This window comes from Marmota flaviventris, chromosome 4 (genome assembly GCF_047511675.1).
Source record: "Marmota flaviventris isolate mMarFla1 chromosome 4, mMarFla1.hap1, whole genome shotgun sequence".
NCBI lineage: Eukaryota > Metazoa > Chordata > Mammalia > Rodentia > Sciuridae > Marmota > Marmota flaviventris.
Genome location: NC_092501.1, coordinates 75,070,103 through 75,097,015, shown reverse-complemented (window position 1 = coordinate 75,097,015; position 26,913 = coordinate 75,070,103). Strand labels below are relative to the sequence as shown.

The window sequence follows — 26,913 nt, the reverse complement described above, 5'->3', positions numbered from 1 at the left end:
TACTTCCTTATTCTGTTTTTGCAAATGTATTTTGATGATTCTGTATGCATATTTATAAATGATATTAGGCTGATGATTTCTTTTTGTTTTATCTTTGTGAAGTTTTGATATCAATATTATGCTAGTTTTATATTAAGAATTTGTTTATTTTGTATTCAAGTAGATGTTTTATCTATAATTCATATATTATTTAAATGCTTCTGTGAAACTGGCTGTATCTGAATTTTTTCCCTGATTATTGACTTGTTTAGTCTTTTAAATGTTTTCTTAACCAAGTTTAGTTAATTGATCTTTAAAAATAACTACCCATTTACTCAGTTTGTACAAATGGTATTGTGTTGCTTTCCATTGCTATAACAAACAAGTACCTGAAGTGAGAAAATGGGTTCATTTTGGCTCACAGTTTTAAAGGTTTCAGTTTAGTTGGCCTCATTGCTTTGGGCCTGGGTGGCACATCATGGCAAGAGTGTGTGATGGAGCAAAACTGCTAATCGATCGCCAAGCTGGGTCAAAGGGGAAGCAGAAGAGCGGAAGTCCCACAATTCCCTTTGAGTTCATACCCCTCATGACCTAAAGACCTCCCGCTAGTCCTCTACCTCTTCAAGTCTCCACCCATCTCCAAATAGCACCAAACTGGAAACCAAGCTTTTGACACACATGGATTCTTGGAGGACATTCGGGGTCCAAACTGTAGCAGGTCTCTTATAACTCAGTTTTCTATGTGTTATTTCTCTCTTCTTATTCTTAGTTTGAGGGCTCCTCCTACTTTCTCTTTACCACACCCTTCCTGTTCAGGAGCTGGTCTTATGGGTTTAAAGAACTAGATTTTGTATATCTTTATCAGTCTCCTGATTTTTTAAATTTCAATTTCTAAGATTTTTATATTTGGCCTTTCCAGTTTTATTGTTTTCTAAAACTCCTTTGATGACTATTTTCTAATGTGCATGTGGTTAAGCTTTTTTTTTTTTTTTCATTTTAATCTATCCTAGTCTTATTTTTGACCTGGTTAGATAATAAGATATGTACTTTTTTCATCTTTGAGAAATGTATTCATTCTATTGTAGGCCTAATGTACGATTAATTTGGGGGTTCCTTAAAATGTCTATTTTCTGTTTATAAGATAAGGAATCTGTCACCTACATAATTAGTTAATGTCATGAAAAATAAAACAATCAAAATTTGTTGCATAAAAAAAAATAAAATACTTGGGAATCAACCTAACAAAAGAGGTGAAAGACTTATACAATGAAAACTACAGAACCCTAAAGAGAGAAATAGAAGAAGATCTTAGAAGATGGAAAAATATACCCTGTTCATGGATAGGCAGAACTAACATCATCAAAATGGCGATATTACCAAAAGTTCTCTATAGGTTTAATGCAATGCCAATCAAAATCCCAACGGCATTTCTTGTAGAAATAGAGAAAGCAATCATGAAATTCATATGGAAAAATAAAAGACCCAGAATAGCAAAAACAATGCTAAGCAGGAAGTGTGAATCAGGCGGTATAGCGATACCAGACTTCAAACTATACTACAGAGCAATAGTAACAAAAACAGCATGGTACTGGTACCAAAACAGGCGGGTGGACCAATGGTACAGAATAGAGGACACAGAAACCAATCCACAAAACTACAACTATCTTATATTTGATAAAGGGGCTAAAAGCATGCAATGGAGGAAGGATAGCATCTTCAACAAATGGTGCTGGGAAAACTGGAAATCCATATGCAACAAAATGAAACTGAATCCCTTTCTCTCGCCATGCACAAAAGTTAATTCAAAATGGATCAAGGAGCTTGATATCAAATCAGAGACACGCCGTCTGATAGAAGAAAAAGTTGGCTACGATCTACATACTGTGGGGTTGGGCTCCAAATTCCTCAATAGGACACCCATAGCACAAAAGTTAATAACTAGAATCAACAAATGGGACTTACTCAAACTAAAAAGTTTTTTCTCAGCAAAAGATACAATAAGAGAGGTAAATAGAGAGCCTACATCCTGGGAACAAATCTTTACTCCTCACACTTCAGATAGAGCCCTAATATCCAGAGTATACAAAGAACTCAAAAAATTAGACAATAAGAGAACAAACAACCCAATCAACAAATGGGCCAAGGACCTGAACAGACACTTCTCAGAGGAGGACATACAATCAATCAACAAGTACATGAAAAAATGCTCACCATCTCTAGCAGTCAGAGAAATGCAAATCAAAACCACCCTAAGATACCATCTCACTCCAGTTAGATTGGCAGCCATTATGAAGTCAAACAACAACAAGTGCTGGCGAGGATGTGGGGAAAAGGGTACACTTGTACATTGCTGGTGGGACTGCAAATTGGTGCAGCCAATTTGGAAAGCAGTATGGAGATTTCTTGGAAAGCTGGGAATGGAGCCACCATTTGACCCAGCTATTCCCCTTCTCGGTCTATTCCCTAAAGACCTAAAAAGAGCATGCTACAGGGACACTGCTACATCGATGTTCATAGCAGCACAATTCACAATAGCTAGACTGTGGAACCAACCTAGATGCCCTTCAATGGATGAATGGATAAAAAAAATGTGGCATTTATACACAATGGAGTATTACTCTGCATTAAAAAATGACAAAATCATAGAATTTACAGGGAAATGGATGGCATTAGAGCAGATTATGCTAAGTGAAGCTAGCCAATCCCTAAAAAACAAATGCCAAATGTCTTCTTTGATATAAGGAGAGTAACTAAGAACAGAGTAGGGTCGAAGAGCATGAGAAGAAGATTAACATTAAATAGGGATGAGAGGTGGGAGGGAAAGGGAGAGAGAAGGGAAAATGCATGGAAATGGAAGGAGACCCTCAGAGTTATACAAAAGTACATACAAGAGGAAGTGAGGGGAAGGGGAAAAATAATACAAGGGGGACAAACGAATGTCAGTAGAGGGGGCAGAGAGAGAAGAGGGGAGGGGAGGGGAGGGGAGGGGGGATAGTAGAGGATAGGAAAGGCAGCAGAATACAACAGACACTAGTATGGCAATATGTAAATCAATGGATGTGTAACTGATGTGATTCTGCAATCTGTATATGGGGTAAAAATGGGAGCTCATAACCCACTTGAATCAAATTGTGAAATATGATATATCAAGAACTATGTAATGTTTTGAACAGCCAACAATAAAAAATTAAAAAAAAATTTGTTGCATAAGCTATTCAAAACAAGAAAAATGTGTAATATGCTAAGAGTAGTAAAAATGTAAGACCAAAAATTCACATCATAGCAGTAAGTATAAAAAGTTAAGCTCATATATTATTTAGACTAGATAAAAAACAAGACCCAGCCTTCTTATATGTGTTGGAATGACAAACATATTCAATGAGAATGATGCTACTCACGGATTCAGTACAATGAAGATACCTGTCGTGAAAGTATCTTTTACCAAGAACAGCAGACAAGTATCTAAATATAGAAGGCAAAAACTAGAAGGAGAAGAGAAAAAGACTAGAAACCTAATTGTGGGAATAACTAACTCGAAAAGTTCAGTTTATTTTACTTTTTCTTGGAACTTTATTTTGTTTGATATTACACCCTTGACCAGTGGTAACCACAGATTTGACTGCCTGTCCTTGAACTTGATGTAAATGGAATCAGACAGTACATATTCTTTTGCATCTGGCCTTTTTCACTCATCATTACATTTTGGGATTCACTCATGTTCTTATGTTATCAGTAATTCATTTTTTTCACTGTTGAATAGTATTTTCTTGTGATAATTAATCACAACCATTCTGGCTTGTTTCAGCTTGGAAACATGCTATATACCTATCTTTTGGTGGACATATGTACTCCTTTCTGTTGCAAATGTATCCCAGGAGTGAAATTGTGAGTCATCAGTTACACACATGACTTACTTTAGTAAATAATGCCTAATAGTTTTTCAAAGTGGAAAAACCAATTTACATTATCTCCACCTTTTTTCTGGAAGGGTTTTAGTTGCTCCACATCCTTGTCAATTTTTTGCATTGTTAGAGGTTTTGATTTTAGAAATTTTGCGGCATGTTACAGTGTTTTGGAAGAGACAGTGTTGTCTCCATTGTGGAGGTGTAGAAACAGAAGTTATGGAGGTTAATTCATCCAAGCAAGGTCACAGAGCTCAGGCACAGTGGAGGCACATGTGTCCAGCATAAGCATCATGATTCTAGGTCATGTCCACGCCTTGACCTTCAAGGGAGTCTCTGTCACTTGGCAGATCAAATCCAAATTCTTCTTTTGAAAGGGCAAATCCTCCTTATGACCTCACCTTCTAGCTTCTTCTACCTGTGCTAGTCATTGCAAAAATAAGCTGCATCACTGAAATGCCTCATTTGCTCATCATTATAACTTTCGGAAATAGGCCATAGCACAATCCTTTTTCCGGACTTGGAACTCAAAGCCTAGGGAGATTAGGAAGCTGGTCCAAGGCTATGCTTATTAGTAGGTGGCAAAGGCAGAGTTCCATCCAGATTGACTAACTACAGAGAAAGGTCTCTGAACACCTTTTATTTCTCATATTCACCTATAAATTTAATATTGTGCTGTAAGAACCTATAAGAGATCCAGATGCAGGTGACTTCAGAACTCTTTCTCTCTGCCTCCCTGCCCCAGCCTATCCCAAACCCTCTCTGGATTCTGGACATGTGATTCCAGTCACCCCACATGTCTTGTCTTTTTTCTACAATTAGAATTGAGTTTCCCAGTTTGAGACATGGTCTAGGCACTTGGGAGCTACTAAGCAAACATGGTATTCTAACTTGAGCTTACCAGGCCAGGACTGAGAGTCAGGCTGGAAGGGACGTGAGGAAGCCATGCAAGGGAGGGGCTGGCTCTGAGTAGCCAGACTCAAAGGAAGGGCCTGGTGGCCACTTAGAGTGTTGGTAGGAGTAGGCTAAGTGTTACTCAGTCTGCTTGTCAACGTGGCCATGCAGCAGATGATACTGAGGTTGGGGTTGATCAAATTTGAAAAAAGTTTTCAAATTTCCTGTATCCTATCCATTCAGGACAATAAACTTGGGCAGCAACTGGATACCCTGGTTGGGCTCAGCTGAGTCTCTGGACAGAGTGACTGGGAAATCTGTCAAGGGAGTTGAGCTGTAGAAGGTTACTAGGGCTCAGTCAGGATTCAGGGTGGCGGTTTGGCCATGTTGCCAAGATCAGCAGGGAGAGAGCTCATGATGTGTGGGAAAACTGATGCCTTGGCAGGTGCCTGGGAACCAGCTCAGTACAACATGATCCATTCCAGACCCCCTGGCTGGCAGGAAAGTCAGGGTGAGAGTCTATAGGTGGGAACATCAGCACTGGGTCCTGGGAAGACTGGGTTACCTCTGATGGGCCAGTCCCTTGAGCACTGGGCTAGGGAAGACTGGCAAGTCCCTTGAGCACAGTGTGCCATATCTAATCACTTAGGGATTGTGTGGGAAAGCAGCAAATTTCATACCAATCTCCTGGGTTCAGTTCCTGGCTCTGATTCTTACCCACTGTATGACAAGCAATGGAACCTCTCTGGGCCTCTGTGTTTTCTTCTGTAAAACAAGAGTAAACACAGAGACTATCTCAGAGGGTAGAAGAGGAATGGGTTTTAAGCACTGTGTCCACACATAGTAAACCCTTCCCTGGTTATCATGCAGTACCCAGTGCCAACCTGCAGTCTTAGGTGACTTACAAGAGCATGTCTTGTGGAGAGCCTCCATAAGGAAGTTTTCTCCTGAGATTTCCATTCCTCTGGCTGACTCAGGCAGCCCCAGTCATGCTGCCTTACACTGTGTCTCATGGATTGTGTCCTCAGCCCTTGACAGGTTCTGAAGATAGCACCTGGGAACAGACATTCCCAGTCACCGTGCTGCACTTCCTCAGCCTGGTACACCGCACCTACTCCCAGGACCCGGCGTGGCGGGCCCAAGAGTTTCTCCAGACCTTGGCCATAGTCACCTTCCCCTTGGGAACCCAAAAGGTAAGGCGTGCCGCTGCCCTGTACCAGAGAGAGCAGGTGTGAACTTCACCATCCTTCATGGTGAGAAGCTAAATTCCTCCCCATCTCCCAAAGTTAAAATACACTTAAAGCAACTTGACTGGAACATTCAATAAACAACTTGGGTAATTTTCCTTTTCTTGGCTGAGATGTAACTAGAGGTCATTTTCAGCTCTGGGACTCAATCATTTTTTTGAATTGTTAGGAATGAGAAATTTGATGGTAGATCAAGTCCAATTCTATATGGAATATTCACACACTGGTCATAGGAAACAGTGAATCCTTTCCAGGAAGCCTGTTGCCTATGTGCCATTCAGGGGAGGGGTGGTACTTTTGTCCTGTTTGCAGGCCCCTTAGGACATGACTCAGATCCCCTTCCAGGCAGTAGGTTTGTGAAGGACCAGCTTAGATCCAGAAGAACCAGGGAGGATAGAGAACCGACTTGGGTCTTCTGTCTTCTGTGATGAGCAGTTGAAGAAGTAGCTTAGGGAAGATGTGAGTTTAAGATGAACAGGGGGTCCCAGCAAGTCAAGGGGCAGCCAAGTTGAAGGATTTATAATCCCAAATCGGGGGGGCTTGTAATCCAGGACAAGCAACTAGGCAAAGTGGCACACACCTGATATTCCTATAACTTTGGGGGCTGAGGCAAATTTGATTCCAGTTTCAGCAACTTAGGAGACGCTGTCTCAAAATAAAAAACACAAAGGTCTGGAGGTGTAGCTCCGTGGGAGAGCACTTGCCTAGTATGTGCTAGGTTCTGGGTTCATTCGTCAGTGTCTGTTGGTCTCTCTATTTCTTTCATACACACATACACACACACACACACACACACACACACACACCCCTACCCATGACAAGCACAGAGCTAGGCATGGAGTGTATGCTCCGTAATCATTTGCTAAATCATAAAATGAATGGGAGAAATGTTCTCTTAGCTAACCTTTCCCAGGGGTGTATCCATGTTGGCACATTGGTCCCAAACCTGGTGCTTCACATAACACTAACAGCAATCAGAAAGAGGAAAGAAGAATATGAGACTCAGAGACAAAGTGGTGCTCATAAGTCTCATCTCACAAAATGATTGAGAGAACAAAGTATGTCACAGTTCCTGGGATTGACATGCAACAGAGCTAAGATTTAAATTTTGGTCTCTCACCCCAAAGCCTGAGTTTTTTACATTTAAACCCATGTGATGGGTTTAAAATAAAGTTAAATAACTAAATAAAATTGAAAATACAGTTAGCCCTCTGTATCCATGGGTTCCCCATCAGGGATTCAATTAACCTCAGAGAGAAAATATTTAAAAATTTTTTGGTCTGTACTGAATGTGTATATGTTTTTCCCCACCAATATTCCCTAAATAATAGATTTATAACAGTCACATAGCATTTATATTGCATTAGGCATTATAAATAATCTAGAGATAATTTAAAGTATATGGGAGGTTATGCCTAGGGTATGTGTAAATACTATGCCTTTTTATGTGAGGGACTTGAACATCTGTGGAATTTGCTATACTCAGAGGTTTCTGGAACAAATTCCTCACAGATACTTAGGGACAGCTGTAATTAGACTACACATAAAGACAAGAGGATTTGCAAAAAGATAAAATGGTTTCAAAATGTTTTGATGGATTAATATAAACTTGAGTAACTTACTAGGAAATTAAGAATAAATACAAGGCAGTGATAGACACAGGAAGGCCCTGTGGGCTGAAGCTGTAGGTGGAGGTGGGGGTGGGGGTGGGATCGACACAGGGAAACTCAGGTGGCTCAGACCAGGCAGGGAAGAGGGACAATTTTACAGTCTGTCTCCTGCGATCTCCTTGGCACTTCCTCTGTAGGGGACAAGATGTGGCATCTCAGTCCTGATGCCCATCTCAGCCCCTACCCCCAAGGAACAAGCTTGATGTTACTGAGTCGAGGCTCCAGTTGAGCACACAGCGCACACCCTGGCATAGGACTGACCCAAAAGTCACCTCTGCAGCCAGCAAACACCCTAGTGGGCTGGTTGGGCCCTGACTTGGGGTTCCTAGCTCCAATTCCAAGGTGCTTCTCCCTCATGACACTCTCTTGCCTTATCCCAGCTCCAAGTCAGCTCGCTAGGCCTTTGTTGCACAGAAAGCATTGCAGACCCTCCCCACACAGAAGGCTGGCAGCCAAAAGCCTTCGATTTGCTATGAATTTATATGGCATCTTTCCAGTTGAGGCCCCATGGAGCTAATTAATGCAGTCGCCACCTCCCTAGGTGCCATTAAATTCGTTTTATGGCTTAATTAAGAACGGCGGCATTAATTTTATGAATGAGCAAAGGGAGGTGCCAACAGATGAACGCGCATGAAAAGTTCATGGGCCGGGAGTCAGGAGTCCCTGGCCGCGTGTCCTTGGGTGTGTCATTCGGCCTCCCTGCATCTCCAGGTCCTCCTGGACTATCTGGGGTAATGACCCTTGTCTCCTCTATCCCCTGTTTTTATAAACCTCAAATGAGGAAGTGAATGCTGAAGTGCTTCAGGGATTCAGGGAAAGAACTCTACAGTTTTGCTTCTCCATCTTTCCTACCTGAAGGTCCTGTCTGTCAGCATGAGCAGGGACTGGGCAGGAGGAAAAGGTGGGGACACCACCACAAGGTGGAAGCCAATGTCCACTGACCCCCTACCAAGCTGCCAGGCATTGCTGCATCTATTATTCTCTCATTTCCTTTCCACAAATCCTCTGTGAGGGTGGTTTTTATGATTGCTATTTAACAGATAGGCAGCTGGCTTGGAGGAGTGAAGCCACTTGCCCCAACAGATTTTGGATTTCGTTGCAGAGCACTGCAGTTCTCTCTGACTTGGTGGCTCAGTTTTTTTTTTTTTTTTTTTTTTTTTTTTGCAAAATATCAACCTATCTCAGTCAGAGTCTCAGACCACAGTGGTAACTGTGGCCATAGGCAAGAGGGCTCTGGGAAAATCATACTTTGGCAGAGCCTCAGTTTCCACCCATGTCAATGGGTATGATGATAATTCTGCGTGTTCCCATCAGAGACAGATGTGAAAGAGCTTCCAGGCCACACATGTTAGGGTTCTCTTGTCTTTGAGGGGCCTGCAGCTGAGTCCACCCGGAACACCAGCAGTCCTGGGACTGTCTCTGAAGGTGACAGCCCCAAGGAAGGTCTCCAGGCTCCTGTCAAGTCACATCCTGCCCGGAGGCAGCTGAGAGACTTCACTCAGATCCTCTTGAGGGAGCTCCTGCTTGGAACCCCCAGCCCCAAGCAGTGGCTGCCACTGGAGGTGCTTCTGGAGGTGGGTTGGAAAGGGCATTTATTGCTGGGCTGTCTCTTATGGGAGTGGGTTTGGGAGCCAAAGGGCATTGCAAGGGCAAGGGATGGCCAGGCCTGAAGATGCTGGCTGGCCAGTGGTGGAGTCACCGCCTCATGATCTGGGGGGATGTTTATGAACTTCAGGCCCTGGCAGAGTGCCAGGTAAATAGAAGAATAAGGGCAGGGTCCTTGGAAACTGAGCCTGAGGTAAGGGTGTTATAGAAATTATATATTGTAGGGACTGCTGTCAGGAGGAGAGAGGGGAGCAGAGGGAAGGGGAAGATGTTCTCTTAGAGGTGGTTTCCACTGGAGCCTGGTCTCAAGGGGGTGCTGGTACACTCTGTGTCCCATAGTCAGCCTCATCTTGGGCACCTGCCAGGTGACCTTTGACTGTGGACTCCCCCACTTATTCACCCCTGGAAGTAGGTCTTGCCTACTAGATAAGGCAGCTCAGTGAGCAGAAAGCAATGCCTTGGAGGAGGCCTAGTTGTGAGTGGTCAGCTGGGTACTATTGCACCTGCTGGGCAAGGGGTTAAGGGGACATTATGGCTATGCGACTGCTTTCTTAGTCCCAGGCTGTGCTTCCAGGCTTGTCCAGACAATGTCACCAGCCAACAGAAGCGTGACTTCCAGTCTGAGGTCCTTCTTTCTACCATGGAAATATTCCACATCATGAGTGGAGGCAACATGGCACTCAGAGGTGAGTGGATGACTTGGTCCTTCCTGTTTCTGGCATTCAGCTGCTGATGGCTAATCAGGAAAGCTAGTATTCATGCTTACTCCTGATTCTGACTATGGGGTACCTCATCCTCCATCTGGGCGTATCCTCCATGTAGCTGCAACAAGAGCTCATTGACCCCTGCCCAGTGAGGGATGAGATGCTTTCTGCTTTCCATGACACCCCTGCTATCACTGTGCCACTTGGAGACAAAAGGTCTTCCTGTCCTCTGGGTTAAAATTGACTTTTCTTTAGCTTCAGTACAAATGTGACCCCTCTTATGGGAATAAGAGAAGTCCAAACGGCAGGGATTCCACAGTCTTCTGCTCAGCATCTTGTGCTGTGCACCTGTGTCTGGGTACTGAATAGGTACTTGACAAATGTTTCTTGAACAAATGAAGCTGGATTAAGATGCTGCCTTTGCTCTTCAGAATTTGAGCTGGAGACTTCATCAAAAAACAGTTCCAGGGCAGCTGCCCCTTCTCAGGGAGCTTAAACAAACATTCTTTCTGTGGTTTTTGAGACACAGAAATCCCTAGCTACATGACTTATCTCCTAGACTCTGTCTTGCCACAACATGAAAACCCTAGCTTTCTGGTCTTTCTCCTGGAATGCTTGATGTGTGAGAGAAGCAGAGCAGTGAATTCACTGTGGTTGGGAAGCCCCTGTGGGTCCTGGCTGTGTCCATGGACAGCAGTGAGACCCAGGGCAAAGGCCTGGATCTGTGAGTCTCTGAGTGAGGATGACAACTGTAGCTGATTCACAGGGTGTTTCTAGAGATTAGCTGAGATCACCACACACTCATCCAAGCACAGTGCTTGTAAGTGTGAGCACAAATGCACGATCAGCTTTATGGCTGTATCTTCTTCCAGTGCAACAGCAAGAACTCAGGTCAGCACAATGCCTTCTCATTTGCATTAGGCATTAAATTCTCCTCCATCCTTATTCTGAAGAGTCACTGGAAGAAATGCTTCCTCTTGCCTTTCTCACAGCTTGGTTTCTATCACTGGCCAGATTAATCAAGATCAATTTACTTTGTGGGGGTGTTCAATAAAAGACTCCACCTTTGGAACAATGGGAATCAGAGATGAGTAAGACATGGCTGGTTATGAGGAGGGGCCGAGATTGTTGTGGAGAGAAGCATATTTAGACTCTCATCTTGGTCTATCTTTACTCCACTCAGGCAGTAAAGAGCCTCAGCCAAACATAGAAGCTGCTGCCACTCCTTCCCTATCAAACATCTCCTACTTCACCCAGAAGCTGGTGGAGAAGCTGTATGGTGGGATCTTCTCAGCAGACCCCAGACATATTCTTCTCTTCATCACAGAGCACATCATGGTGGTAAGAACCTGGGATGGCTAGGGTAACAAGACACCTCTTTGTGACTGACCAGGAGTCTGTGTGACATACCTGGTCATTGCTCCTTTGGTCTAGCTGAAATTTTGTCCTTTGCTGAAACAGAATCTGAGCTGGGTGGGAGGAAGAAAGCAGTCCTTTAACACCCAGGAAATTTCTGGTGGCTATTGAGTGCCCTGCAGGGCTTACCTGCAGGACCCCTGGAGATACTCCTCACCCTCAGCTCCCTGCAAGGCACCTGACCTCTGTCCCTCTCAGACTCTACTTCCTTCCACTTGAGTTTTTACCATGATTGTTGGTTTAACCTTAAGTATTGTTATTTATTATGAGCAATGAACAGGCCAAAAAGGTCTTCGACCTAAAGGGCCTATTTTCTTTTCTTTTTTTAAATTGGTTCTTTTTAGTTCTACATGACCCCAGAATTCATTTTAATATAATTATGCAAGCATGGACTATATCTTATTCTAGTTAGAGTCCCATTCTTATGGATATACATGGTGGTGGGATTCACTGGGTTGTTTTCATCCATGTGCATGGGAAACTAGGTCAGATTCCTTCTGCTGTCGTTCCTTTGCTTATCCCCCTTCTTTTCCCTCCATTCCCCCATTGTCTAATCTACTGCCCTTCTGTTCTTCCCCTCACCCCCATATTGTGAGTTAGCTTCCACTTATCACAGAAAACATTCCACCTTTGTTTTGGGGGGACTTGCTTACTTCATTTAGCATGAGAGTCTCCAGATCCATAATATCTACTTCCATCTATTAATCTTTCTGCCCTCCTGAAATCAAGGCAGGACTCCATTTTTACCAAGTCCTATTATTCTTGTTCATAGCCACACAAGCAAATGCATGCCTACAGAGCCATCCTTAGATATACACAGGTTCACAGAGAAAATTATAACCCCAAACTCCTAGAGTTGCCTTTCTCACAGCTTGGTTTTAGATCCCTGCCTCCCACTGCATGCTGGGGACCTTTGCTTACAAGCTGCTGTGAGCTCTTTACTTGAACTCATGCAATGAGTCGCTCGTTATCAAAGTTGTCCTGCCTGTAGGATGTCTGTGACTCTTGGAAAGGACCTTCTCTTATCACACTAGAACTGCCACCCACAGATCCCAGGACTGGGTCTCAGCACAATGCTGTTCTGGGTGATGTATAGGTTGAAACCAACCTGAAAATAATATATTGAGAGGTTTTTTCACGAATGACTCCAAGAAGGGAGAAAGAGTTTCTTGTCAGCTCCGGGAAGATTAAAATCAGATCCTTGGGAAGTTGTGTTGAGAATAAAAAAGAGTTTCTGGTGGTCAAAGAAATTCTCAGAGCCAATTCCGAAGAGCATGTACCTGCCAGGACTGGTGTGCATTTAGGTGGTACCAGGCACCAGGACCTCGATTCTCCCCAGCCCTTAACCTCAGTTTGAGAGGTGCAGGAGGAGCAGGAGAGAAGAGGGATGAAGACTTGACTCCCAGATTAAAACAGGTTGAAATCAAACTGAATTACATGGGGGTAGAAACACCTGCACTACTTAAAAATTCCAAGGGAGCAACCTTTGGCTAATAAGTGACTTTCTAATAGACTAGAAACTTTGCATGTGATTTGTGATCTGTGAACTGTTTTCACCGAAGCCCAACAGGTATGAACTAATCAGTTTTGAGGCTGCTAATAACTTGAATATAATGTATGAAATATGATATGTCAAGAGCTTTGTAATGTTTTGAACAACCAATAAAAAAAAAAGAACTGTCTCCCCCTCTAAATTTCTCATAAACTAAAATACATTGGACTCCATTCCCTTTAGACGATATCATGATTAAGGGAATGGCTCAAGTGTCCAGTGTTTCTTTGACCCTTGTCCTTCCTGACCACCTAACCTCTCTGGCCTTGACTTCTTATCCCTAACGTGGGGTAATCTTAGTATCTACTTTATGGTGTTAAGACATTTACATGAAGCAATGTATTTAAATTTATTCAAATCAATGGAAACAAAACTTAGCATCACCAGGAATATTGTAAATAATCTATACATGAAAATAATTATTAATACAATTAGATATTACTAATAGCATTTTCACATAAACTGAATGTCAACTGTGTTACCAGTATTTCAGAAGTCTCTGGCCACCAAATCTATTTTCCATAATATGACTGTAGTAAATTTTAAACTTTTTAATTACACAAGTTCTTACCCAAATTCTGAATTGCCCTTATTTATCATTTTATTAAACAGAATCTCAAACTAGAAGAAATTAGCACTATTTGAATTTAAGATCATGTCATTTTTTTGATCATATTATTTTCATGGTACACTGGATCAGTATCTAAAATTGCAAAGTGTGCAGAAGTGTATTTATATGTGTCTTATTTTTATGACTCAGGTCATCGAGAATACCTCTTCTCAAAGAGAGACTGTCATCAGTGCTTTATACAGCAGTTTGAACAAAGTCATTCTATATTGCCTCTCCAAGCCCCAGCAGTCCCTGTCTGAGTGCCTCAGCCTTCTCAGCATCCTGGGCTTTCTACAGGAGCACTGGGACATTATCTTTGCCACCTATAATTCCAACGTCAGCTTCCTCCTGTGTCTCATGCATTGCCTTTTGCTGCTCAATGAAAGAAGGTAGGAGCTGCCTGCTTATTTCCTTGACTGCTGGTGTTCAGAATAGAAAAAAAAAGAAGACTGAGAAGGAACTAGATTGAGGTCAATATAAGTGATATAAACTTTTTGCTTATCCAGTTGTCTAAATTATGTGCAGCATTTGATAGTATGGTAAATAATCCTCAAACATATTCATATGATTGAGCAACTAGAAACATCCTGCAATAATAATTAATCCTATTTCTATAATTCTACACTGTAAGATACTTTATTGATTAATTTTTTTTCTTGTACCAGGGATTGAACCTAGAGACATTTAACCACTGAGCTACATCCCCAGCGCTTTTAAAAATATATTTTATTTAGAGACAGGGAAGAGAGCACTGTACCATGTTATACTTTGCTCTTGTCCTTTTTATTGCTTAAATTTATCCCAGTACAAAGAGACAGGGTTTTGTTAAGTTGCTTAGGGCCTCACCAAGTTGCTAAGGATGGCTTTGTACTCAAAATCCTCCTGCCTCAGCATCCCGAGTCACTGGGATTATAGGCATGTGCCACCATGCCCAGCTTGATTTAATTTTTTGAGGCAGGAAATGCTAACATTAAATGTACACACTGATTCTTTTGATACAGACAGATTTTTAGAAACATTAACATTTGATAAAGGCAATTCAAATATGGGAAAAAATCATATAATACACTGTATTGTGCAAGCCAGGAATAATTTGTCTTGCAGACATACACAGACACAGACACACACACACACACAAAAACAAACAAACAACAACAACAAAAAAAAAACATATGTTCAGTCTATATCATATGAAACCATCTCCTTGGCATCATGTGGCTTACAAATATAATCTCTTATTAAGAGGGCCATGGTTGAGTGTAGGGAAGAGAGGATTGTACCATGTTACACTTTGCTCTTGTCCTTTTTATTGCTTAAATTTATCCCAGTACAAATTACAAGTTTGATCACTTAAATAAAAATTCCCCAAATCCTGTACACATGACCACTGGACACCACAAAACACTGAAGCTGACCTGTCTTAAAGCTCTCTGGGAATCACTGGGGAGTCCTCCTAGACTAGAGGAGGCACTTGTCCTTTTATTGGTCTGAAATGAAAAAAGATATTTTCAGTGTATATTTAAATGTGGGGAGGTTTTCTTTCTTTCTTCACATTTCCAGAGTTAAGCCCTAGCCATATTGAAAGCACAGGTGAAAAGAGCAGAATTCCTATTGGATTTGTGTGCTCAAAATGACATCCTCCTCAGAGACTTCTATGTAGCAAAATGACCTCCAACATCCCCAAATTAATTTATTGTAGAAATTTCATGAATTGGGCATTTTCATATGTTGGCATTTTTTATTCCCATGTTTATTATTTTAGGTTCAATTTATAAACATTTGTTTATTCAGTCCAGGAGGCTGAGAGGGGCTCTGAAATGAGGGCACATAGACATTCACGTGATAGGGACTACCAGATTCCTGGGGAACTGAATACATAACCACTGTGCCCCCACTTAGAACTGACTACATCATGTGTGGAAGCCTGGCAAAATTAAAGTGTAGGGACCACATTTAAAATTTACCAAGAACTTAAAAATGGTGATAGCAGAGTCCAAGTATGGGGCCCTTCCAAGTTCAGGGCCATGTGAGACTACATTCAAAGCAGAACAAAATCAATGCCAAACAAAGGAAAATTCAATACATTGGAAGTACACAAGAAATGATCAATTCTGATTACAAAGAACCAGAAGAGGGTTCAGGGGCCTGCTGGGACCATGAGTAGCGCTTCTCAAGATAGACTTCATATGATGATAAGGTGTTTTCCTATTATCCAGAAAACCGTTGTGCAATATCTGCTATGGAAATTATTATGCATTTTCTTTAACTTGATTTAACACATTTTCCATACTGATATATACTGGGTTTGAAGGATGGTTACTTATAATAGAGAACCATGGAACAGTCTCAAATTTGAGTTTATAGTAAAAACAACAATAACAAACAAACAAACAAAATAAAACAAACCTCTTGTCTATTAGTTATCCAGAAGGATTTGGATTGGAACCCAAGCCTAGAATGACTCCTTATCATCAAGTCTTTCTTTCCCCAAATGAAGAAGTAAAAGAAAAAACAGAGGAAGACTTCCCAAGTTTGAGTGATGGTATGTCTTATTTAGTGTTTACTTTTTGTATAGGGGGATTGTATAGGGGGATGGATAGTATCTGCAGAGTTGCATCCTTCAGTCTGTCTTTCCAAAGTTAAGAAAGCAAAGACTATTAAGGAAAATTTCAAAGATCAGAAGAGGACTTAGGAAATCCCAGAGTGAGGAAGTAGCTCAACAAGTTTACATGATAGAAAATAACACAGGAATGATTGTTGTATCTTAGAAATGAAATGAAAAGGGATAGATGGGTGGATGGGTGGATGGATGGATGGATGGGTGGGTGTATGGGTGTATGGATGGATGGATGAATAGAAAACTCTGTAGGACTTGGTTCCTCTATAAGCTTGGCCTACTTGCTTAAATCCCTGGGCATCTCACTGTAAGTTGAAACTGGCAGACCATTTCACCTATCTCAAGCCTTTATGCCTAGGGATAACTTAGCTTTGTTCCTTAGAAAATGGGGAAGGAGTTAATAAATTCATTACTATCTATAAGACTTTGGGCTTGATAAATTTTGTTCTTGGATTTACTAATGTCAACCCAAGTTAAAGGCATTGTAAATTTATATATAACAAATGTATGTTTATCTATCTATCCATATATATATCTATTTTACACACACACACACACACACAGCAGGCAGTTCCATGTGTTTGAAAGATTGCACACTCTACCTCTTGATCCAGGAAGTAGAAGCTTTTGTCACTTTGATTTGTGACTGTGCCACTTTGTGATATCTTGTGATATAAAATCTCATGCACAAGTACCTCTGTATTCTGGTCACACAGGTGCCCAAAGAAAGTGATCAAAAATCTTGTGACTTTAAAGTTTATACAGACACAGTTTTAATGACAGCATGAATGTATGCACTTTGGTACTTGGATGGTAGAGCTGGACTGGGTAACATCCATTTCTCGATGTTAAGATAAAATAGATTATAGAAGGTTAGAACCAGAGAGGGGCCCATTGATTCAAGATTAGGAAATTTAGGCACAGTTTGGGGACTATAGATGTGGGTTCAGCAGGCAGAGTTGGCTTAGTATCTGAGCAAACCTAGGGAATGAGGTGGGTGGGTTCTGGGAAGTATCATCAAATACTAGGAAAAAAGGATTGGATTAGGTCCTGAGCCTCTGGTCACAATCTAGAGCTTGAAATCCATTCCTCAGGCCAAAACGTATGGGGAGGTTGGAAGAAGCTGTTTAGGGGGAGCTGGCTTGTTACATAGGGTCACACAGGGCATCTCTCTGGTATCCAGTGGAATTGGCAGGGGATTAGGGGAAGAGGTTCCCTCCCATCAATCACTCTCTTTCCAGACCTGGACACATCAGGCAGGTGTGACTTGTTAAGAAGTTAGACACAGGGAAAGGCCATCTTTTGGGGATGTTGGCAGCATTGTGTCAGCCCTGTGGCTCTACAAGCTGATTACTTCTGGCTGGAGTTTTCAAAGCTGGGGGTGATATGCAAGACATTAAGCAAGAAGTATGTAGGTAAAAGCTTCCATGATATGCCATCTTTTCGCCCTCTCTGGGAGTGAGGCTGTACTGATTGTGCCATGTGCTCTCTCTGCTAGTCCAGCACAATATCCAGAAGACAGTGCAGACTCTCTGGCAGCAACTTGTGGCTCAGAGGCGGCAGGCACTGGAGGACACCTTCAAGATTGATCTCTCTGTGAAACCTGGAGAGAGTGAAGTGAAGATTGAAGAGGTCACCCCACTCTGGGAGGAAACGTTGCTCAAATCCTGGCAGCACTACCTAGGTCTCTCTCCATTCGGCTCCAGGGGATGGGAACTTCTGGGTGTTATAAAGCCAGATTCCTCTGAGGTTCCACTCGGGATCCAGAGCCTTTTCTACTCAAACCCTCTATCTTACGCCTTTGGTTGGGGTTTATATCCTTGAAATTTCATGTATCTTTCTCACAGAGAGTGAATGCTGCTTTCATTTTGGATGAAAGAAAGGTTACAAGTACCAACCAAACAAGTAGATCATAGTCTCTCCAAGGAATGGGCACTGATTGGGTCAAGGCTCAGGGCCCTGGAGTTCTAGATCCCACCCTGATGTTCCCCTGCCAACTTGGAAACCTTGCACCAAATTATGCAACAACAGTGAGCCTTGGGTTCCTAGAGTCCTGACATTTAAAGAAGTGAATGTCTTCAACCCCAAAATATTAATATGATAGAGCTCAACACTTTTACCTGCATATTAGTTAATGCAGCTGCAAGAATAAGGTCTTAATTTTTTTTAAACTTTTTTTTAGTTATAGATGGCACAATATCTTTATTTTATTTATTTATTTTTATGTGGTGCTGAGGATAGAACCCAGTGCCTCATGTGTGCAAGGCAAGTGCTCTACCACTGAGCTATAGTCCCAGCCCATTAATTTTGTTTCTAAGGAGGTCCTTGCTCTCAAATTATGGCTCCTATCCTTATTTTAAGTATTTTAGCATTATAAAATTCAGAGTGATTCAAGACTTTATTTTTTTCCGTCTAAGTGCCCTGGACCATCCAGAGGTATGGAAACTTTATTTAACTAGCTTTTCAAGTTAGTCCAGGCAAATATGTATGTACATATCTGCCTTAGTCTATTTGTACTGCTTAAAGAAAATAATCACAAAATAGATAATTTATAAATAATAGTTATTCACTCACAATCCTGAATGCTAGGGAGTCCAAATTACAGGCACCAGAAGATTCATTGTCTGGTAAAGGCTCTTTCTGCTTTCAAAGTAGCACCTTGTTGCTACATCCTCTGGAGGGAAGGGACACTATATCCTCATATGGTGAAAGGGTTGAAAGAACAAAAGGGCCCAGACTACTTTCCTCCAGTCCTTTTATAAGGCACTATAGATTCAGGAGGACATGGCCCTCATGACTTTATCACCTCCTAAAACAATATACTTCTTAATACAGCCACAGTGGGAATTAAGTATCCACATCAATTTTGGAGGGAATATATTTAAACCATAGCAATAATTAAGTACTTACATGTACAAGTTGAAGCCAAAATGTCAGATTGCACTTTAGGGAAAAGTATGATAAAATTGGATACATATACCCATGCAAATACAATGGAATGAAAAGGCAAGATGGACCTTTAACTTACAAATGGCTCTCTTTTGGCCAACAACCAATATTGAGCAGTTTCTTTGTTCTAGGTGCTATATACACATAATTTTGTGTAATCTTCATGATACCCCCATGAGTTTAGATATGATTTATTCCCATTTTACAGGATGAGAAAACTGAGGCAAGGCAACATTAGCTAACTTGTCCAATATCTCACTAAGTATCAGAAAGTCATGGAGCTAGGAGTTTAAGCTAGGTCTGGTGACCCCAAAGTCCACACTGTGTTTCTTAGCCAAGGGAGTACCAGAATATGTCAGTGTGAGCCACAGCCTGGGCCGTTTCCCTTATTGGATTTAGGCACACTATGCTTGTATCCCCTGGCCGGCCCTTTGAAAGACAAGCCAGCTCTCAAAATAGTGTATGTTCTCCTTTCAACTTCAACTCTAATGTTCTTTGCTTCTCTGTCTCCAGCATCTGAGAAGAAGTCACTGGCTAGTCGCTCGAGTGTCACACACCAAAGCAAAGTTGCTTCATGGAGTGAGAGCCTGTCCTCAGCCATGAGGCTGATGCCTGGGCGGCAGGCCAGGGACCCTGAGTGCAAGGCCGAGGTGAGCCCACACTCCTTTTCCTTAGAGATTGTTAGGCATTGTCTTTAAGCCTCACGAGTCTCTTTTCTGTTGTCTATCACTGGACGTGATCTAATGCCATGTTCTCTGAGTGCCTGAGGGTGTGTGTGTGGTTCCCAGTTGAGGCTACATGCAGTGAAGCCGGGTGGTAAGCAGGTTTTAATGTCAAGTGAATGTGGGCTCCCTTTTGGTGCCAGGAACAGGTGTTCCTTACGGGATTGAAAACTAAGCCCGTTCTTCTTCCCATTCTCTTTGGAGTTAACGTGTGTTCAGAGGGAACTAGTTGATGCTCAGCAGGACCAGGGTGTGTAAGCACATCCAGGGGGACTAAACCTGACTGTCTAGGTGGCTCCATTTCTAGGAGACACAGTGATGGGCCTGCTTGACTGTGTGGGGCAGAGTCATTGAGGTTTTCCTAATCTGCTTTTTGAAAGCCATGTAACAAAATCATTCCCAAACTCAGTGACTCCAAAGAATTTGGAGCACAGTAAGAGAATAGGGTCTCTGCTCCATGATGTCTACAAATCAGCTGGAATCTGAATTAGTCAGTTTTTCAACACTGTGACCAAAATACTGAGCAAGAACAAATTAAAGGATGAAAAGTTTATTTGAGCTTACAGTTTCAGAGGTTCAGTCCACAATTGGCCAATTCTGTTGTTCTGTACACCAAGGAAGAGAGGTGTGGCAGGAAAATGGTACAAAAGCTTATCACCTTATACTAACCAGGACACGGGGGGGGGGGAGGGAGGGGGTAGGAGAGAGAGAGAGAGGAGACAGGGACAAAAATATATAATCCCTAAGGCATCTCTGCAGTGACTCACTTCCTCTAGCCATGCCCCAACTGCCTATAGTTACCCCTCAGTAATCCATTCAAATTATTAATACATCAAATGCATTAACCCACTGATTAGGTCCTAGCTTTCATTATCTAATCTAATTTTACGTATTACATTAACATAGGATCTTTGGGTGGGGGGGACACCTTATATCCAAACCACAATAGGATCATCAAGAACCCAAATACTTAGACACCTGGTGTTTGCTGCTGTCTTTAAGTTGACACTTTAGCTGGGACTTTGGCTGGAACACCTACACATAGCCTCTCCATATGAACTGGGCTTTCTTACAACATGATGGCAGAATTTCCAGAGGTAGTGATGAAAGGGTAGTGGGGGAGGAACGAATGAGAACACACACCAGGCCAAAGCCACACTGCTTTTCATGACCTCTCTTCAGATATCACATTGTTGAGACAGGCAGAGAGTTCTGCTCAGGTTCCAGGGAAGAGAACAGGACTCCACCTCCCATATAGGAGTGGCAAATTTCTACATGAACATGTGAGCTTGGAGGTACTGCTGGGGCTCTTTGGAAAGCACAATCAGGCTTGTTTTCCCCAATGCTGGGGTCATGGACTTATCTTTAGAGGCAGACTTGTTGCTGCTGGATAAGATCTTAGGGTCAGGAGACTCTGGAACAAATTCCTTAATTTCCCTGAGTCTTTATCTCCTTATCTCTACAATGGAGCACATCACTATAGGAAGAGGAAAGGGCCCCCCAGGGAGATGCAGCAGATAGCTGACATAGTCTACCTCTCAGCCTGTGCAACTTGGGAAATGAGGTGAAGCCCAAGCTCTACCACTCAGAATGGGCACTGGTCAGTGACTGGGAGACACAGCCAACAGATGAGTAGAAGGGAGGAGGAAAGGGCTGCCTGCAGCTGCCCACGAAGCTGGGGGAAGGAGGCTTTCTTCCTACCAAAACCTAGGAATCATAGTCTCCCGGGGAACAAGGAGAAAGAACCTAAACATGGAAGGGAAGACCAGAAATGAGCTTGACTGGGCTGCCCTGCCACCTGGTGCTGAGAAGTGAGGAGAAAGCCTGCTCTCATCCAGGCTGCGTCCTGAGGGGCACTGGTGTTTTGAACACACTTCTCATTCATCTGTTTAACAAATATTTATGTTGAGTACTCACTTTATGCCCTGTTTTAAACACTAAGGTTACCGTGGAGAACGAAACTGATATATTCTCTGCATTTATGGACCTGGATTCTAGGGAGTGAAGGTAGATGATAAGTAGATAGATAAATTTGTAAATGTTGGAGGTGTGGCTTGCAATCAGGAAAAATTTAGCAGCATAAAGGGAAGAAGGCAGAGAGAGGTGCCCAGATATTTAGATGGAGGAGGTTCACAAAATTGTTTCTAACAAGGGGTTATTGGAGACTTGAGAAAGAACATGATCCAAGTGAGGCTCAAGAAGAGAACAGGTCAGGCTGAGAGGACATTACATCATGGCACTGAGGCAGGCACATACTGGGTGTCCCAGGGCAGCAAAGGCTTGTGTGGCTGCACTGAGATGGATAGAGGCATCTGCGGTCACCGCAGCTTCCAGGCAGCCATGGAGAATGTCTCCCTGAGCTTTTAGCACCAGGAAGAACTGTGTGCTTCCAGCAACTCAGTGGAAGAAATTTTGTAACTGATTGTGTTTTTCTCTTGGATCTGGAATATGGATACTCAAAAGCTTAAAGAGATAAGCATGGTCCGGCTTTTGGAACTGCACCCATGTTATGGGATAAATTTCTGTAACACACACACATACACACACACACACACACTCACACACACAATTTGTTTGACACCTCCCTTCCCCTTGACCTTCACTTTCTCTTTCATTTGATTTATATATCCTTTCAACACCTTAAAATATTTTGTGCAGTTTTAAAGACAAATTAATTTTGGAACAAAGGGTACTATATTTTAATTTTAAAAAATTAACCTTTTATGGGCAGCAGGCTACATCAGTAACTCAGCCTGGGCTGGACACAGCGCCTGCCATGCAGCAGGCCCTTAGAGAATGAGCATGGAGGGGTTCCGAAGGAGAAAATAGAAGGCTCCCCCTCCTTTCACTGAGATGAAACTCACCAGCCTTCAGACCCCACATCCATCACTCATCTCCATGAGCTGCCTTTGTCGCTACCAGAAGGCACAAGTTCTCAGGTACATATGTACACTGTGATGTCATAGGATAAGAGCATCAACTATTTGCCCTGGGGTCTGTTTAATTATTTTTAAAAATTAATTTTGATTATTACAGCTGATTACACCTCAGTGAGCAATGTAATTGATATTTTCTAATGTATCCCAAGGAACATTTTGTACAACACGCTTTTTGTTGTTGAAGGTTAAAGACTCCGTTATTGGTTTTTCCCTAAATATGCCCACATCATTAGTCCCTCCAGTGAGGAGGTCGCCATCTGGAAAAAGCAGCATGGAGACATTATTCAGGCACAAGTGCATGAAATTGGTGTTTTTGCATCTTCTGTCTCTCTTCTGGAAAGAAGAGGCTTGTAATTAAAGGAGTTGATATTGGAGGAAGCATTATTCATTTGGTGTTATTCCTTATCATGTCAGCTGCTGACAGCTCTATAGCACTGATAAATTGTTCCAGGGAGTGAGACATATGATATAGGATTCATAATTTTTCTTACCTATCTTCATTTTCAGCAGAAAATGTTTACTTCTTGGCAGGTGAACAACTTTGAAGCAAGGTCTATTTGATACATGCTCTTTTTTAAATAGATACTATTTCTTCTTTTCCCCTGACTCCATTTCACTTCCTTCTGGAATCAGACTATGGAGTCACCATCTCTAGCATGGCAAAGGCTGAGGGTGTTCGCTTGTTGGACAGAGGATGTGTGCTTGGGCTCCCTTGAGGCCACCAAAATTCAACTCAGGGTGTTCTGGAATCTTGTTCACCCTTGGTTTGGAGAAATTCAGGGTGCACACTCTTGCCAGCCATTTCTCTTCCTAGCAGGAGTGTGACTTGACAGGGGTGTGGAAAGTATGTGGTTAAGAAGGTTCTGTGGAACTCTGCAGAGCATGAGGATGAATAAGAGCCAGAGGAATAGGGGTGGGAGTGCAGGGCTACTTCTTGCCCCTAAAAGGATAAACACAATCCTGACCTTGTGTCTTGTTGGGCAGTGTGAGCTAGACTTCACCCCACTTTTCCCCTGGAACCAACTGCCCACTGTAGATATGTAGATGCTTCCTATGTAAGGAGCCAGGTGGGTTTCACATGATAGGGAGGCCCACAGGCCACCCTTCAACCAAAATTTGGACATTGTATAGAGGAGCTCGACACCCCATGTCCACCACACTTCCATGGTTTGGGAGATGGATGGGAGAGCTTCCATTTCCTATTTTTAATGCCATTTGTCAGAAAACTGAAATAGCTCATAGAAGGAAGTTGGGGCCTATGAAAATTAGCAGAAGGGAAACTGGAAGGCACCAGAAGACTGAGGCTGACATACCGGGGTTGCTAAAATACCACAGATGAACTTTTGTAGCACTTGTACCTTTGCCCTGGCAAGGTCTAGACGTTTGCCCCATGGTGACTTGGGGTTCCTCTAAAGATGGCCTCTTGCCCAGACATTGGATGCACCAGCACCCTTGTGAGACTAGCAGGGCCCATCCATAGCCATCTACTCCTTACCTGGTCACACACCAGGCCTGCTGTCTCCCAGCCACAGCCATGAAGCCATCTCTGTCCCTGGAGGAGGACAAGGTGCTGAAACCAGCAAATCAGTAACAATTCCATGAAAGGCAGCCCTTTCTGAGGTCCATAGCCAAGGGTCTGACATTTGTAAACATCCACTCTGAGCACTTCATCCGTTATCTCTTTAAAACAAATCCTTGTGGAAATTTTCAAACACATACTACAGAAGAAGAAAAAATACTAACAATGGTTCCCTATGTATCTATCCATCACTTCAACAGTTGTGAACCCTTATGGCCTCCCTGTCACTACCCATTTTCAGATTGTACCCTGAATAATTCTGAAGCAGTATCCTAGACAATTGATCTTTACATGTGTAACTATTTCTGAACACTTATTTTCTCTTTAAAGAAATCATGAAAGCCAAATAAAAATTGCCAAAAAGAAAGCAAATGTGCAGAACTGGAAGGCTCTGGCAATTGTCAGGGGAGTGATCAAGCAGTTCTTGGGTCTTCTTGGCTGCCATTGTTAGGTTTGCATTGTCCCCTGCTGATGAGGGGTGATGACCTTGCTGGGGCCCACAGGTCATTGAGCCACAGAGAACCACTTGTCAGAGTTTCAGGAAGAGGGAAAACGAGGTCCTCCCATGGCAAGGCTGCCTTCCAGGTTAATGCTTTGTCTTCTCTGGGATTGTGGGAATGAATAGCACTAGAGGTGGGTAGCTCTTGAGGGGTGACAAGCCCCCGATTTCAGTACTTTGGGACTGAAAAGCGCATGATCAGGAGAACCCCAGAGGTGAAAATGGATTTTTGAAAATAGCCAGATTGGAAATGAGTGGTAGATTAGAGGGGAAGAGCCAAGAAGTCAAAACATCACTGTGAAAATAGAGATCAGAATTCTCAGAGATGTCCTGTTATAAAAGAGAGAAAGATGAACATGTTTAAAAGCTTGCAGGAACTTTGAAAACCTGAAATTCAGATCACCTGCTGTATATTTTTACATTAGAGTGTAATAAATGCAAGATAATGTTTGTGGGGTAGAGAGAGTAGGGGCTTCTCTAAGAGATGAATGTAACTTTAAAAGAGATGTTTGGGATCTGGTGGCCTGAATTAGTGACCCAGAACGCCTGAATACATGGACTGTATAAGAAATTGCAATTCTGTACTCTTGGAACATTCTGTTCTGTTTAATGTAGGAAAAGTTATGGGAACAAATAATTAAATAGAATAAAACCACCCAGAAGCAAAAAAAAAAAAAAAATTGTACTTGGAAAGTATAAATTGCTTTACTGGTGTGAGTGCTATTACTAAGACCTTCTGCTAACTGGGATCTTAATTTTCTTAATTGTGGTGGGCAAGACTGCCAAAGATTTACTGTCCCTGGGTGCTTTTCCAGAGATAAGTGACCCCAAAGTACTGTAGCTCTTTGCAGCCTGATCTTGGAGCTCTTTCTTATGCTGTCTAAGCCAGGACTATTTCCAGAAAGGACTTCCATTATACTCTGGTTGTGGTTGGTATTCTGAGGATAGGAAGAGAAAAATAATGAAGTCCAATATTTTATTTTTAAACATTAGAAGTTTCCTTTCTCACTTGGACTAAAAGTACATGTAGCATGTGTCAGAGTCCTCAGTCTTGCAGAGAGCTGTGTTACAGTGTCACACCCAGAATGTGAAGTGCCAGGTGATGAAGTTGGGGGGTCATGAACTGGGGACCCCTGCAGGATTGTGGAAATCTGGCCAGGTTGTAGAGGTGGGGGAGAAGGGAGAAAATTAGCTCTTTAGGTTTTCTTTCAGTGGTTTGGCCTCTTAACCAGGGCCCTTTTCTCTCATTTCCTCTCTTCCCTGAACTGACACACACATGAATACACAACATACACACACTCCCACATCCAATTCTCTAAACCCATTCTCTAAATGCCATCAGTGAGAATTGAGCTGGGAAGAGCTGGTTTGAACAAGAGACTCCATACCATAACTGCTCAGGAACAGCATAGTCACATGTCACTTAAGGAAGATACATTCTCAGAAATGCATCCTTCAATCAGGTGATTTGTTGTTTGAACATCTATAATGTCTGAACATCTGTAAGTGCACTTATGCAAACCTAAATGGTATAGCTACAACACACCCAGGCTGCCTGGCAGATGTATGGCATAGCCTATTGCTCTCAGAGCCACGATGAACAAAACAACATGATTAAGTCAAGCACATGATAAAATGATACAAAGAGCAATGATAAACTTGAGGCAGATGAGGCTGCTGCTGGTATAACAGATCATACTGTTTTTTAAAAAATATTTTTTAGTTGTTGATGGACCTTTATTTATTTGTATGTGGTGCTGAGAATCGAACCCAGTGTCTCTTGCATGCTAGGTAAGTGCATTACCACTGAGTCACAACCCCAGCCCCGAGCATACTGTTTTATAGGTGATGTTTTTATCAAGTAGAAGGAATACAATCTAAAATAACTATTAAAAGTAGATTATGGTAAATACATAAATGAGCTACATAGTTGTTTATAATCACTACGGAGCATTACATACTGTACATACAGTTGGTTTGTTTACATCACTAACATGAACAATGTGTGGGTTGTGACACTAGGTCAGCT

The 26,913-nt window shown here is 42.3% G+C and overlaps 1 protein-coding gene across 1 annotated transcript in view; it reads left to right on the top strand.

Annotated features, from left to right (window-relative positions):
• Nucleotides 1-26,913, top strand: part of Wdfy4 (WDFY family member 4) — a 277,867-nt gene that overhangs the window by 117,691 nt on the left and 133,263 nt on the right. The window contains exons 32-39 of the mRNA XM_027947941.3: nucleotides 5,804-5,968; nucleotides 9,063-9,266; nucleotides 9,872-9,983; nucleotides 11,185-11,342; nucleotides 13,730-13,968; nucleotides 16,000-16,121; nucleotides 17,695-17,880; nucleotides 19,659-19,795. Coding sequence (XP_027803742.3) covers nucleotides 5,804-5,968; nucleotides 9,063-9,266; nucleotides 9,872-9,983; nucleotides 11,185-11,342; nucleotides 13,730-13,968; nucleotides 16,000-16,121; nucleotides 17,695-17,880; nucleotides 19,659-19,795 — 1,323 coding nt within the window. The remainder of the gene's footprint in view (nucleotides 1-5,803; nucleotides 5,969-9,062; nucleotides 9,267-9,871; nucleotides 9,984-11,184; nucleotides 11,343-13,729; nucleotides 13,969-15,999; nucleotides 16,122-17,694; nucleotides 17,881-19,658; nucleotides 19,796-26,913) is intronic.